The sequence below is a fragment of the Coenobita brevimanus genome, chromosome 93, assembly GCF_032717465.1.
Source record: "Coenobita brevimanus isolate Jiangsu-jjx chromosome 93, ASM3271746v2, whole genome shotgun sequence".
Lineage (NCBI taxonomy): Eukaryota > Metazoa > Arthropoda > Malacostraca > Decapoda > Coenobitidae > Coenobita > Coenobita brevimanus.
The window spans coordinates 30505466-30522300 of NC_137046.1; the positions used below are offsets into that span (position 1 = coordinate 30505466).

General features: G+C 44.5%; 1 protein-coding gene across 1 annotated transcript in view; it reads right to left on the bottom strand.

Moving 5' to 3' along the window:
• LOC145412493 (RNA demethylase ALKBH7, mitochondrial) overlaps positions 1-16835 on the bottom strand; it is an 84787-nt gene that overhangs the window by 46066 nt on the left and 21886 nt on the right. Inside the window, exon 2 of the mRNA XM_080282381.1 lies at positions 4637-4813. Within this exon, the coding sequence (XP_080138507.1) occupies positions 4637-4813 (177 nt within the window). The remainder of the gene's footprint in view (positions 1-4636; positions 4814-16835) is intronic.

Sequence of the window (16835 nt, forward strand, 5' to 3'; positions counted from 1 at the left end):
TTGTTCAGGGCCAGCAGCTATGAAAGTGATAATGGAATACATTATTGTTTGTATCAGTCGTCTCTCTTTCACACATCCACATAAGAACAAACAAAAGAATGAGCAGTAAATGTACACTAACTCTAAGGAGCAGAAATAACTGTGCTCAGTCGGTCCGAAATATATTGGGAAGAGTGATACCGAACGAAGAATGTGGAACTGAATGCTAACCTACGAGAACATGTGGGACAAAAGAGTAATTTTTTTCTGATTAGCAAACATTTTTGTTCCATATCATCTCTTAAAATTGTAAAACCCATAATCTTTCGTGTAAGCATACAACCTAAAGACCTTATCAATTCAGTTCATATTCCTCTAGTTTGTCTTCGATACTTTTCTGACTATTTTGAGGGTGGTAAATTATGTTCTCTTGCTGAAAGAAACTTACTCAAAATTAGGGCGCATGTAACATAAGCATGTTAAACATCGGCGAATACATCTGGAGTGAAGAGAAAGCCTGACTGATGGGATGGTAGAGTAGGGTCATGTACACACACCAGTGACCTTTGTTCCCTTCCCATAATTGTTCGCAGTTTTTTATAATGCCCTAACTCAATGTCATTGACACCGAAACAGTGAAGTGTTGTTCAAGGCCGGTAGCTATAAAGAGGTTAATGGAATACTGTATGAAAAATTCAAAATGGGCGCGGTGCATAGCGCAGCACTTGCTTGCCGAGAGAAAACGAACTAACCGCTCTCTAGTAAACAAATTTTCACGCGCTTCACAGATGAGTCCACGTCCCTCCTCTCCTCACAGCCTCGCTGTACGTGAGGATATTTTCGCAGCCCTTCACCTTTTCATATTGTTTTTCCATGCCTCCCAAGTGCCCTGCATCATCTCCAGTGTTGGGGAAGCCCGCTGCAAAGATGCAGCAGCACCGTACTCTAATTCTGGAAAGGAAATTGGAAATTATAAGACCCCATGAGGAGGGGCAGGGAGTATCGGAGATTGGGCGTGCTTGAGGCCTTGCTGTTTCCACCAGCACAAGAATATGGCCACCTCAATCTCTACAATTGTACACAGGTATTGCTTACTTCTTAATAGGGAGGGTGAAGTTTAGGTGGGTGTCCGTGGGGGTCCTGGGACGCATCCACCCATTTATGTGTATATTTCAATGGGGAAAATCGTTTTGATATACGAAATTTCGAATTACGAAAGTTTTTTTTTTGGTCCCTATCCCCTTCATATATCAAGGACTCACTGTATTGGTATTAGCAGAGGTACTTTTATGACATGTCTGTGGGTCTTTGGTAGATCAGTAAAGTCTGCTTGAATGACATTCTGATCCTTAAACCGTTCTCTGCCCCAGCAAGGATTCGAACCTGGATCCATTAAGATGCAGGCCAACTCTCTACTGTGCTGTATTGTGTACTGTACTGTTTATTGTGTACAGTGCTGCTTCTCCAAATTGATGCCAACACTTGATGAGTACATACAATAGTACAGCTTGTACAGTACAGTATTACTGCACTGTATCATTACTGTATTGTTTTTATATGCTTAGGTTTCGTCTTCTACTCATGGTAAAGTTTATTGGACAGAGCGTCGAGATGGACAGAATCACATTATCCGGCATTTCACATTACTCAGCGTGGGGCTTGGCTGAATTACAATGGATAATTGAGAGTTTACTGTATGTGACAGAATTTTTTCTTAACCAATGATTATTAATCTCATAAAAAGCCTAACTGATCAATACATGATCACTATTTTCGTTTATATAGTCGCCCTCACCTATGTCTAACGTCATTTGTTTTTCAAGGTGGCATTTTCACTTGTCACTGTCAGGTGTGTCAGTGTCAATGTTGGAATAATAGTGTGGTGTTTGAGTTCAAGGAGCAAGTGAAGTGCAGTGAAGTGAAATAACCACCAGTTTAGATGACTTAAAAACTTGTTTTGGGGGTTTATTTTTGGTGGCTAGCAGCCTGTGAAGTGCACTGATGTGAAATAACAACCAGTTTCAGTGGGCTGGAAACTTTGTTAGGTAGGTGACCCTTGATGTAAAATGTATCCCCAATGAACCGATGTTATAACTGGCTCAATATACGATAAATTGTCATACAATGGATTTCAAATACATCATCATAAAATGAGGGTGTCTATCTATCTATCTATTGCCAGACGCCTCAATCCCGTTTGGGGTGGCCACAAACAAATCGCCTCCAAGTCGCCCTGTCCCCCGCCATTTCACTGCCCTGCTCCCAACTCACACCCCCCTCTCTCATATACCTCTCCACCCCATCCCTCCATCTCATCCTCGGCCTCCCCTCCCTCTTCCCCCCTCCACCTCACTCACATACACTCTCTTCGTCAGTCTTTCACCCTCCATCCTCTCCACATGGCCAAACCACCTCAGTGTGTTCCTCATAACGCTTCCTATCACATCCACATCCACACCACAACGCTCCTTTATATCCTCATTCGTCAGCCTGTCTCTCCACGTGACTCCACAGGCTCCTCTTAAATAACTCATTTCCACTGCTCTCACTCTTGACTTGTGTCCTTCCAACAATGTCCAAGCTTCACTTCCGTACATTAGAGTTGGTATCACAATACTGTCATGTAGTAACTTTTTCACTTCCATGCTCACTTCCCTGTTTCTTATCACTGCTTTCAAGGAACCAGCAACCTTTCTTCCCTGCTGTACCCTTTCAAGCACTTCACCCTCCAAACCTCCATCCTTACTCATCACACTACCCAAATACTTAAACGTACTCACATTTTCCAATTCCTCACCATCTAACCTCGCTGTACATTCACTAACTTCACCTCTCTCAAAGACCATCACTTTACTCTTCCCTACATTCACCTTTAGGTTCCGTTTCTTACACACTCTCTCAAACTCATCCACCAAGCCTTGCAGCTCCCCTTCGTCTTCACTCAACAACACAGTATCATCTGCAAACAACAGTACAGGGAGTTTCCAAACACTATCCTCTCTCACCAGGGCCACTCCAACATCCACTACCCTACCTTGTACCTCTTTTATTACCCCATCCATGTACAGATTGAACAACCATGGAGACATGACACATCCCTGTTTCAAACCAACTTTCAAAGAGAAAAATTCACTTAGTTCACCATCCACACGCACTGCAGCCTTCGCACCATCGTACATACTCTTCACAGCATTCAACAACTTCCCATCTACTCCATATATTCTTAACACTTTCCACAATCCTTGTCTATCCACCCTGTCATATGCTTTCTCCAAATCCATGAAAGCCGCATACAACTTCTTTCCCTTCTCTAGAAACTTTTCCACTAAAGATCTAAGAATGAATATCTGATCTACACAACCTCTTCCCTTCCTAAAGCCTCCCTGTTCTTCTCCAACTAATTTCTCTGTTCTTTCTCTAACTCTGTCTATAAGTATCCTACCATACACTTTTCCTATTATACTAAGAAGACAAATGCCCCTATGATTACCACACACTTCTTTTTCCCCTTTTCCTTTGTACAAGGGAATAATTATACCTGACTTCCAATCCTCCGGGACTCTACCTTCCTCCCAGGCCAATCTGCACATCTTCCACATCCATTCTACTACTATCTCTCCCCCATGCTTCAGCATTTCACCACACACTCCATCAATTCCTGGGGCTTTCCCCGATTTAACTTTCTTCATTGCTTCCACAACTTCTATCCTACTGATTTCTTCCTGTCTTCTCACCTCCCTCCTTCTCCCAGCCATTCCCCAGCCACTTATACTCGCATTACTTCCATCCTCTACGTTCAACAATTCCTTAAAGTGTTCTCTCCATCTGCTCACTTTTTCTCCCTTCTCCACTAGTAATCTACCATTTTTATCTTTCACTCCCCTGCTAACTTCACTTCCACCCTGTCTTACTCTTTTCACTTCTCTCTAGAACATTTTCTTACAGTCCCTCCACTTTACACTCAAATTTCTTCCAAATTCCTCATCCACTCTCTTCTTACTCTCTCTTACTAATCTTTTCACCTCTCTCTTCCTTTCCACATATAACTCTCTCTTCCGCCTCTCAACTTCTTCCACGCCCCTATTTCTCATCCATTCATTGTATGCTTTCTTCTTTTGTGCCACAGCCTGTTTCACCTCTTCAGTCCACCACGCTGTTCCTTGCACCCTCCTCCGTCTTCTCTTCCTTCCACACACCACATCACATGCTGCACATATTTCTTCTGTAAATATCTTACACACACCTTCCACGTCTCCCATCTGCTCCAATTCATATTTGCCCAATCGTTCCTCCACTTCTCTCTTATACTCTGCCTTTTTCTCATCCTCTTGTAACCTTTCCACTCTCCTTGCAACTACTCCTTCCTCTCGTCTTTCCCTTCTTCTATTCCTCCATCTCACTTGCATCCTAATTCTGGCCACCACCAAGTAGTCAGAAAGTCCACTCCCCCAACCTCTATACACTCTTGCATCCTTTACACATCTTCGCATCCTTTCATCCACACACACATAATCAATCAAACGAGGGTGTGCTGTATTTTAATTAATCTTATTGGTGGAGTTTAGCTTTCCAGCCTCCTGTTATATAACTGAAAACCAATAAAAAGGACTGGGTGACTATATCAAAAGGTTAAAATATGGTGCTGCTGGTTTCTCACCCTGACACTGTCCACATGTGGCTTGATGAGGCCATTCTGAGCAAGGTCAAGGACATGCATCTGAGGCAGCTGGCTCTCCTCATTTCCAGAGAAGGCCAACAGACGTTTCCTTCTTAGAATGCTGGATGCTGCTTTACTCCACCTTGACCTCTCAATTTCTCGGTAGCCTTGAATAGCCTAGAAAAATAAGTGATTTATTATTATAAGTGACCATTCCCTCATTAAGACAATACAGTTAACAAATACATTAGTTAGATAACTGAGTCTGACTGGTGAAAGCCCAGGATTGACCCCATCATCTGTGAATGGCTTCTATTTCATGCTTCCCACAACACGACTGTATTTCACTTGGCTCCCCTTTTGCCTCTTAGGGAAAAAAAAAAAATGTTACCCATATATTCACCATATGACAAGGTAAATAAAGTATGATTATGGAAGGTGGAATGAATGTATGGTGTAGACAGAACTCTATTAAATTCTGTAAAGAGTTTTTAAGATCATATTAAAGCATGAGTAGGAGTACAGGTATGTCATGGTAATCTTTCAATTATCAGACATCACAATACGCGGCACTTTCTGCTCGGCGCTATTAAAACAATATCCGGCAAAATCATGCACTATCTGGCTCAGAAATGGGAAGCAATATCTGGCACTTTCTGCTCGGGTCTATTAAAATATCCAGCAAAATTAGGCAATATCTGGCTCGGAAATGGGAAGCAATTGGAGGAGTAATCCCTCCAATATCCGACGTAATAGGGCCATAGGCAGGTCCGGATACTGGTCCTGTCCGGATATTGGGCCCCAGCTTATGGACTTGTACTTATGGACCCTAACTCAGAGAAACACCTATACAACTCCCTCTGGACATGCATAGCACCTATTTAAGACCCAAATCACACCAATAAGGCACATGAATGACTGAAATAAATGCAAAAGAAGCATAAAATGAGGGTTTAGAAGTAGGTTCATACAATATTAAACATTCGGGTTACTGGCTCCTGGACTGGTACTTATGGACCCTAACCTAGCCTAACTCAGAAAAACACCTTCCTAATGCACAAGCATAGCTCCTAACACCCTATTCACACCAATAAAGGACATTAAAGGGTGAAATGAAGTGTTTGAGGTAAGTACAGTATGGAAAAAAGTACAGTATGAAACATTCTGCCTACTTACAGCAAGTCCATGGCCACCTCGATGAATAACCGCCTACTCTCGGACTCTGACAGTAAGAAGGATTTCCTGAAGCACTTCCAGTACACTGTTCATGAAGTCTTGCACTGAACTTAGTCAATCGCACTCAGAAGTCCGTTCTCTTCACAGTGCGCACTCTTGTCTAACTAATGCTCCATTGTAACTTACTAAGTGTTGCACTCTGCACTTTAACTTTTCCCATTCTTCTAATAATTTTCTAATGCAAAAAAAAACAAGTCTATTAACGTTAAATTTTGTTCCAAATTAGTCTTTTCACTCACAACTGTAAATCCTTAACACAACACACTGTTTTTTTTACTGCACAACACTGTAAATTCCCATGTGGTCTAGTGGAGAAGTTCTTGCTGTTTAATCACTGTCAGAGTCCGAAAGTATCACTGGCAGGTGACCTGGGGTGCATCGCTGGGTCGTGGTGATAGCGTACCCACTGCAGACGACTCTGAAGACAGACGCAAACTCACATCGAGCGGTGACTCCACCGTAGCTGATGTGCTGGGCTGTGGCTCGGAGCATGAGGGCCTGTCTTGGGGAGGCAACGGAGTGGAGCTAGGGCTGGGCACAGCGGGGGTCACAGGCCTGAAAAAACTGTCAATGGTTGATTGACGCAAGGACCGACGATTCTGACGATTGATGATGCACTGCCTGAAAGCACGCACTTCCTCCACAAGTCCCAAAGGCCCCATCTCCCTGTCGCAGTCCGGGTGTTCCAGGTAGACAAGGATGAACTCTAGGTGTTCCCGGAGTGCGCTCAGCTTGGGGATGGCTGGAGTAGTGTCCTGCTGAGAGGAGTCCGCATCATCATCGTCTTCCTCGTCGGAATCTTCAAGCTCAGTACTGACACCTGCAACTGAAGACGCGATCTCGATATCAGACAATGTCTGATACCCAGGATCGCCCTCGTCGTCATCCACCCACTCACGCACATCGTCCACATCAACATCGTCGCCGTGCGTACGTAGCCATGCATGGAAGTCATCCACGTCAAACCCTAGAAAATCGTACTCCACATCCGTTCCGAGAAGCAGACGAGACCAACCATTTTCCAGAGTCTTGACAGGGACCTCCTTCCATGCACTAGCCCAGTTGTAGGATGCAGACTTGATGTTGTAGCGGCGAAGGTTTTCCAAAGTCCGCTGGCCTCGTGTGTCCCGTCCCTCCCTGCGCTCGTCCTCGTCCTCGAGAACAACCATCACCTCGTCCAGGAACTTCTGTCAGTATAGGCGCTTTGTTGCCACGATCACTCCTTGGTCCATTGGCTGAATGAGAGCAGTCGTATTAGGTGGCAGAAACATGCACCTAATCCGGCCATTCTCAGCCACCAACTCCTTGTCGCACGGGTGGACAGGTGCATTGTCGAGGAGAAGGAGGGCCTTTACCTGGTCGCTCGGGATTCCCAGTGTCTTCGTCTGGTAAGTGATGACCTCCTTGACGAAGTGGCAGTGGAACCAGTCTTTGAAGATCTGGGCTGTAAACCATGCCTTCAAAGAATGGTACCAGACGACAGGAAGGACATCCATCACCCCACAAAGACATCGAGGCTGCTTTGCACGGCCAACAACAACGGGCTTAAGCCGGTGCATGCCGTTAGCATTGGCACAACACAAAGCAGATATCCGTTCCTTGGAGAGCTTGCGGCCAGGTACACGCTTCTCCGTCTCCTCGGCTAGAGTGTTCATTGGCAAAGAGCGACAGAATAAACCAGTTTCGTCAGCGTTGTAGACTTGACCGAGAGCGAGGCCCTCCCTGTCGATCAAGCCCTTCACCTTGTGCCAAAACTCGTCAACTCCATCCTCATTAGTGTCCAAAGCTTCGCCATGAGCTTTACGGTTGGTAAGGCCATGCCATAGCTTGAACGCAAAGAGCCAACCCTCGGATGCCTTGAAGTCTAGGGCATCTTGAAGCCTGGCGAACTTCTCACCAGCAGCCTTCAGCTCCGTTCCACATACCATCACACCAGCAGCACGTTGCTGTCGATATCAAATCAACGTGGAGCGGTCGATTTCAGCAAACTTAGGAGTAAACATCACCTTCCTCTCCACGTTGCGTTTGCTTCTCGACGAGAAGTCAGCCATGTACTGCATGAGTTTGTCTCGGGATCTCTTAATATCAAACAAAGTAGATCGGGCCAGGTTGAACTCGCGGAGGATGCAGGAAGAAGACCACACCGCATCTACTTTCTCCAAGATCTCCCGCTTCTTCTCCACTCTTTTCCTCTTCTCATGCGGCGGGGCCATCATCACACACACTAATAGGAGGCACGAGAGCAGCAGGAGTGCCTGCAGCAGGTAAGGCACCACCACAAAAGCGAGCATGTGGGCAGCCATAACGACGAGCGTGCAGTCGCAGCGAGAGACAGGCAGAAAGTGGGGAGGATGCAGTGGCGCTGTATCGGACGTCAAAGGAATGACGCACCACAACAATGCTGTCCTGCGCCGCGTGCGCATGGCAAGTTCAAATTACAGGCGGGATTTTTTTTTTTTTTTTTTTCCCCCCCCCCGGACCATTTTGGGAATGCTGGATCCCGGGACAATTATATCCGGTTAGTGGGGATGTTCGGATATTGGGCGTTCAGATATTAGAGGGATTACTTACTATATTTTTTTTGGTGGTAATGTGTATCATCTGGCTCAGACACAGGACCCAATTGGCACACAGGTAGACCCTGCAACATAGTAACACATACCAGCCAATTACAAAGTGTTGCGGGGGTGGCCCACCTGACGCACCAAGCCGTCACCCTCTTATTCTCTCCACTGGATGCCACATAGTGAGGACCTACCTGTGCCTTGTGCATTTGTGACCCACATGGTGGCTACCCCCAGTGCTGTGACTTAGCCTGCAGCCCCCCCCTTTCCATGCTTCACTTACTGGTGTAATACTGTGACTTCCCTTGTGGTCCTTCAGTGCTCCATGCCCAGTAGCCTATTTAATCTGCTCTGAGAAACTGGCAACTGACTGGTAGTCCGAGTGTAGTCATTATTAATGACACATTGTAAATTATTTTTATGATATGGATTTCAATAACCATTTGAGAAAAAAATTGCCTAAATGTTACACATAGTTAATTGCACGGATTAATTTAAAAACGGGGCCTTACTAAGTTTGTCAGATGTCCTAGATACATGTAAAACTTTGAATTCTCAGAACAAATCACAACATGTCCAGGTAAAGTTTTATAAGTACCGTGATTTTTTTCCCCCATGTTCAGGCAACTTAGGGTAAATTGTCATTGCTGCAAAACTGTGTAAAATCTAACCTAGTAAAACATCAGAATTCCAATGAAAAATGACTGGTAAAAATGGGTGAAGAAGCTATATGTCACCAGTCACTCTTAACCTCCTGATGGCGGCTAAGGTGGTGAAAGTGATGCCCCTGGTACAGCAATGCACCCAAAAGTCACCCATTTTCAATTCAATAACTTTCATATTAACACACAAGAAAAAAAAAATGCACAAGAAGGCTAAACCTTTCTGTTTACCTATTAGCACTTTAGTGAATGTCTAGATGCTCCTATGCTGGTGTTGAGATCAGTGGAAGCAGCATCATTTTTAGTGTTTTTGTGTGTTTCTGTAGCAAACTAGCCTCATTTGTGAGAGCAATGCAGTCAGCAGGATGCTAAAATGACAAACTGGCAAACCAAAGCATGGGCGGATGAATAAACAAAGCACTCGCAGCAAAATACAGGGCGTGGATTTTGAAACAGAACTGTGGCTTTTAAAAGGAACGTCACAGTCTGTCAATGAGTCTTTTTAACCCGCCCCATCCCGATGTTTTCTGGGCAATGGTACGCCCCAGCCCTGACATTTTTGGACCTTTTTTTTTTTTGGCTCAAACATCCGTTTTTGGTGAGAAATATCGAAAATTCATAGAGAAATTGCTCACCTGAGGTTTAAAATACTCGATTCAGGTACCAGTACTTCCTTACCTGACTGGGTTTTCTAACAGGCTGGCACCAAAGAACACGAGTTCTATGGGAGGGTAACTATTTTATCCACTCATAAACAGTATTTATTTATTTACTTGGTACGAATTTATATGTAGTACAAGAGTATATTGGTTTTCAAACAGTAATATAGGCATTATAAGCATTGTTTCACTCACTAACTCATTACCATTCATGACCTTTTTTTTCCCACATTACCTGAACATCATTTCTGACTGTTTCTTCCTCTAATGCTATGTAAACTTTGTCCTCCACATTGTCATCGATTGGGGAATCACTCTGGCCCTGAATGTCTTTATTGGCCAGGTCACTGGTAACAGGTGAATTGCTGTGACAATGGCGTGCAGGGGGGGGGGAGAGGTTATGCGGTGTAAGGCATTGTCCCTGCTTGGCATCTTGTAGAGGAATAGAGGAAGGTGTCCCGTGTATACGTGCCAAAAATCATTCACGAAATCACTTGCGAAAATTGAAAATTGTGCAAATTAGGGACCTTGCAATGTTGCCGTGTTAATTCACGTCGCCGGGACATGAGTGCACATCATGTGCGGACAATAATTCACATCGCCGAGACGGCGCGGGTTAAAAGGAACGTCACAGTTAAGGGGTTAAATATCCCACAGCCCATACAGTCATGACTTGTTTTACGATGGGGTTATGTCACGTCATACCTTATCGTATACCAATTTTAACATAAATAGGGAGATTGAAACCCATTATAAAAGGAGGGTTACGTCAACTCAACTTCCTAAAGTCACCTAACCAAGACTGAACCATAAATGACAACCCACCTTCATTCCTTCCCGTGTTGGTTCAAGTCGTCCCCCCTGAGGCTGGGGGACAGCCTGTGCTTACAGGCACTAGTGGTCAGCCTCCGAGTCAGACAGGAACAGGTTAGGGGGGGGGAAATCCAGCCCATACCTGCACCAACCTTAGCACTGGGACCCATACCTGCACCAACCATAGCACTGGGGCCTACACTGGCACTGACCTTACCACTGGGCACACAAATCCACAGTACTGTAGTACGATGTTTGGCTGAGAGGTGACGATAATAAGGGGGCACACATGAACAAGTTGAAAAGACATGGCTTTGAAAAGGTGGCAGGACCTGAACCATAACAATACGCTGCATGCCAGGGCCGCCATCTTGCCTGAGACAAGCGACGGTCACCTTGCATGTGCCTGGTGCTTTCCGATGGCAAAATCGTTATAGCAGGAAATTTATTGTAAATTGAATTTTGGGGTGGAACTTTTCTATTATCATTGTAGTGAATTATCGTAAACTGAAACATCGTAAAAGGAGCAATGACTGTACTTTGTCCATTCGAAACTAAAGAGATAGAATATTTACTGACGATGCAAAAGTAGAAAGCATAATGCGAACTGATGCGACAGCAAAATGCTCTCAAGTAAATTTGAATATTCATCTGCTTGGTCAAGTGGGACAACCCATGAACGGTCTACCCCCCTAACTCTCCATCTATCATTCATCAAAATTCAGGGAATATGTTGCATTATATTGCAATTCCGATGTTTTACTAGGTTATATTTTATGAACTATCGCAATAATGACATAATTTACCTTAATTTGTCAATATATGAGGAAAAAAATCAAGCTACAGATAAACCCCAGTTTAACAATGCAATTAGTTAAGTAAAAACCCATCACGAAGAAGAGTATCACAAATCGGAGACAAATTAACATATAAAGTATGGGGATGCATTTTTGAGCCTTGGGTTTCCCCTCCTCAACCAAGTCCTAAACCCACCCAAGTGAGTCATAAAAAAAAGTTTAAAGCCAATCTAAATGACCTAACAGCTGTTAAAGAAGCTGACCTAAGCCTAACACCTGTAAATAACTCACAAAAACCAACAAATAAAATCTGAAAATCATTAAAAATAGGTCAGAAAATATCAAACACCTCTCATCACTTACTTCTTGTAAGTCCATGTCTGGTCCTAGTCGTCATCCTTGCTAACCCCCCGAGGGTGGGGGACATGTGGTGCTCCCTAGCACTCACTCCTCCTCCTCAGAGCCCTCAAACCCCATCTCTGGGGGAGGGTCAGAGGGGGGGAAACCTGGCGAGGTGGGGTGATGGTAACAGGAGACTGATGTACTGGCTCTGGGGGTGGCGATGGGGTGCGATACAATGACTTACGAGGTGGTGATGGGGTGTGATGTGATGACAGACAAGGTGGTAAGGGGATGCGATGCGATGACAGGAGAGGTGGTGAGGGAGACTGCTGTGATGACTCGTGAAGTGGCAAGTGAGACTGCTGTGATGACTGATGAGGTTGTGAGGGAGAAAGCAGTGGCAAGAGAGACAGAGGCAGTGGCCGAAGTGGTGTCGAAGATTGAGCCTGGGGTGAGGAAAGTAGCCATGGAGTGGCATAGTGCTGCAGTGGAGACTCAGGCGACGCGGGAAATGGGGATTGGCTTGAGGTGAGGTCCAGCACTAGGGGCCGAGCACGTCCTCAGCGGGAGAAGGACCTTGGTGTCTCTCTGCTGGTCAATGGCTGGGGAGATGCTCTGTGGGTTGCTGGCATGGTGGGGACCTGTTTGAAGAAGGCAATGATTGTAGTCTGCCTGGCCGCCCTCTTCTTTTCCTCCAGCATCGCCCTGTACACCTTCATCCCCTCCTCAAGCCAATCAGATGCATCCCTGCTTTGTCCTTCGAGACGGTCGTGAATGCACATAAGCGCGATGACCTTGTCAACCTTGGTCGCCATCTCCTTCAGAATCTTCAATTTGGGGGCTCGCACCTCAGGGATGACCTCCTCCTCCTGTGCCTCCTGGTGTGAATGCTGAATCTCCATATTGAGGAGCTCCTCATTGCTGAGCTCTTGCCTCTGGCTTTCCAGGACCTTCTCCACGTCATGCTCGTAGACCTTCCCAAAGCCCACCTTGTGCGACACTTGCACAATGTCCTAATCACCACCGTCCGTTTCAAAGAACAGTAGTCTCCTTGGGCATGCAGACGCTGATCCCAGTGCTTCTCCTGTGATCGGAACGCTTTCTGGAAGTCCTTGAGCATCAGCTTCTTCAGGACCTTCTGTGATCCCCCCCTGGATCTCCTCAATAGTGTCAAATCTTCATTGTTTCGGCTGGATTTTCATTTCTGGAAAGAGGAAAAATCACAGGGGGCCAAACCTGGTGAATATAGGGGGGGGGGGGAGAGGGAACAACTGGCATTACAGTATTTTTATGCCAAAAACCTCTGAACAACAAGGGCTGTGTGCACAGGTGCTGTCATAGTGAAGCATCCATCTGTTTGAGTGCCACTTGTCTGGATGTTTTTGCCTCACACTGCCAGGAAAAATATATTGGCAAGATCCATACGATAAGCTAACAATGTCACAAACATTGTAGATTGTCCTCCTGCGATCTTCAAGAATGGTTGCATGAATTTTGGCCTCATTGTCAAGAGATGAACTGGTGGAAGGGCAACCAGAACGTGCATCATCGTCTGTTGACGTTCGTTCATTTTTAAAATGCTTAAACGAGTTGTAGGTTTGTGTAACCCCCAAAGCATTGTCAACAAATGCTTGTTTTAACAGATGAGTTTCTGCCGCATTATTTGTGCACACACGTTGCTTTTTCACATCTTCCATATTTGACATCACAAAATTTGCAAACTAACCTAAACACAACAATAAAAAAATACACACATGCACCCTACACAACGCCACTTGACAATCTAACAAAGGGCGCATTCACTGCCACCTAGCGTCCACACACCGTACAACAAGTGGTTTCCACCCTGCCTTCAAATTTTGGAAACTTTTGGGCAGCACCTCAGGTACAGAGGAGCATCATTCCAGATTCTGCATGGAGGGAAACAACAGGGGTGGACCTGAAGGCACGAAGGGCAATGCAAAGTGTTGTGTCTTGAACAACAACCAGCTTCCTGAGGTAAGTCTAGGCAGCCAACCAACACTGGGAGAAGCCATAGGAGGGTTTGCTCCAGAAAAACACGAAGTACAGCCATGACATGGTGTAAAGTTGTACAAAAAAGTATTGTTACTCAGGGGTCCAATAGATACGTAACGAACACTACAATGGCTGCTGTTTCCGAAGGGTTGATACATTCATATTGACGCATTTATTACCTCAAACACAAGAAATGCCTCTTGTATCCCATGCATAACCAACATTGCTGGATATGCAGGGGTACCAACAGTTTCCCAGCCCTCTCCCTGTTTTTCCTAAACCATCGTTGTTTTTCATATTGTTTAGCACAACGTCGTAACGATACTTTTTTGAACAGTTGTACAAGTCTGGTATGCAAGAAGTCAACAGAACAACATATGGTATTGATAACAGTTACACTCATTTTCAGGTTAATGATCACAAAATTTGCATAGTAAACCCTCAACATACAAAACCCTCTTTTAACGAATTTTTGTTTTAACAGCTGTTAGGTCATTTAGATTGGCTTTAAACTTTTTTTTATGACTCACTTGGGTGGGTTTAGGACTTGGTTGAGGAGGGGAAACCCAAGGCTCAAAAATGCATCCCCATACTTTATATGTTAATTTGTCTCCGATTTGTGATACTCTTCTTCGTGATGGGTTTTTACTTAACTAATTGCATTGTTAAACTGGGGTTTATCTGTAGCTTGATTTTTTTCCTCATATATTGACAAATTAAGGTAAATTATGTCATTATTGCGATAGTTCATAAAATATAACCTAGTAAAACATCGGAATTGCAATATAATGCAACATATTCCCTGAATTTTGATGAATGATAGATGGAGAGGTAGGGGGGTAGACCGTTCATGGGTTGTCCCACTTGACCAAGCAGATGAATATTCAAATTTACTTGAGAGCATTTTGCTGTCGCATCAGTTCGCATTATGCTTTCTACTTTTGCATCGTCAGTAAATATTCTATCTCTTTAGTTTCGAATTGACAAAGTACAGTCATTGCTCCTTTTACGATGTTTCAGTTTACAATAATTCACTACAATGATAATAGAAAAGTTCCACCCCAAAATTCAATTTACAATAAATTTCCTGCTATAACGATTTTGCCATCAGAAAGCACCAGGCACATGCAAGGTGACCGTCGCTTGTCTCAGGCAAGATGGCGGCCCTGGTGTGCAGCGCATTGTTATGGTTCAGGTCCCGCCACCTTTTCAAAGCCCTGTCTTTTCAACTTGTTCATGTGTGCCCCCTTATTATCGTCACCTCTCAGCCAAACATCGTACTACAGTACTGTGGATTTGTGTGCCCAGTGGTAAGGTCAGTGCCAGTGTAGGCCCCAGTGCTATGGTTGGTGCAGGTATGGGTCCCAGTGCTAAGGTTGGTGCAGGTATGGGCTGGATTCCCCTCCCCCTAACCTGTTCCTGTCTGACTCGGAGGCTGACCACTAATGCCTGTAAGCACAGGCTGTCCCCCAGCCTCAGGGGGGACGACTTGGACCAACACGGGAAGGAATGAAGGTGGGTTGTCATTTATGGTTCAGTCTTGGTTAGGTGACTTTAGGAAGTTGAGTTGACGTAACCCCCCTTTCATAATGGGTTTCAATCTCCCTATTTATGTTAAAATTGGTATACGATAAGGTATGACGTGACATAACCCCATCGTAAAACAAGTAATGACTGTATGGGCTGTGGGATATTTAACCCCTTAACTGTGACGTTCCTTTTAACCCGCGCCGTCCCGGCGACGTGAATTAACGTCCGCACATGATGTGCACTCATGTCCCGGCGACGTGAATTAACGCGGCAACATTGCAAGGTCCCTAATTTGCACAATTTTCAATTTTCGCAAGTGATTTTTGGCACGTATACATGGGACACCTTCCTCTACAAGATGCCAAGCAGGGACAATGCCTTACACCGCATAACCTCTCCCCCCCCCCTGCACGCCATTGTCACGGCAATTCACCTGTTACCAGTGACCTGGCCAATAAAGACATTCAGGGCCAGAGTGATTCCCCAATCGATGACAATGTGGAGGACAAAGTTTACATAGCATTAGAGGAAGAAACAGTCAGAAATGATGTTCAGGTAATGTGGGAAAAAAAAGGTCATGAATGGTGATGAGTTAGTGAGTGAAACAATGCTTATAATGCCTATATTACTGTTTGAAAACCAATATACTCTTGTACTACATATAAATTTGTACCAAGTAAATAAATAAATACTGTTTATGAGTGGATAAAATAGTTACCCTCCCATAGAACTCGTGTTCTTTGGTGCCAGCCTGTTAGAAAACCCAGTCAGGTAAGGAAGTACTGGTACCTGGATCGAGTATTTTAAACCCCAGGTGAGCGATTTCTCTATGAATTTTCGATGTTTCTCACCAAAAGCGGATGTTTGAGCAAAAAAAAAAAAAAGGTCCAAAAATGTCGGGACTGGGGCGTACCATTGCCCAGAAAATGTCGGGATGGGGCGGGTTAAAAAGACTCATTGACAGACTGTGACATTCCTTTTAAAAGCCACAGTTCTGTTTCAAAATCCACGCCCTGTATTTTGCTGCGAGTGCTTTGTTTATTCATCCGCCCATGCTTTGGTTTGCCAGTTTGTCATTTTAGCATCCTGCTGACTGCATTGCTCTCACAAATGAGGCTAGTTTGCTACAGAAACACACAAAAACACTAAAAATGATGCTGCTTCCACTGATCTCAACACCAGCATAGGAGCATCTAGACATTCACTAAAGTGCTAATAGGTAAACAGAAAGGTTTAGCCTTCTTGTGCATTTTTTTTTTCTTGTGTGTTAATATGAAAGTTATTGAATTGAAAATGGGTGACTTTTGGGTGCATTGCTGTACCAGGGGCATCACTTTCACCACCTTAGCCGCCATCAGGAGGTTAAGAGTGACTGGTGACATATAGCTTCTTCACCCATTTTTACCAGTCATTTTTCATTGGAATTCTGATGTTTTACTAGGTTAGATTTTACACAGTTTTGCAGCAATGACAATTTACCCTAAGTTGCCTGAACATGGGGGAAAAAAATCACGGTACTTATAAAACTTTACCTGGACATGTTGTGATTTGTTCTGAGAATTCAAAGTTTTACATGTATC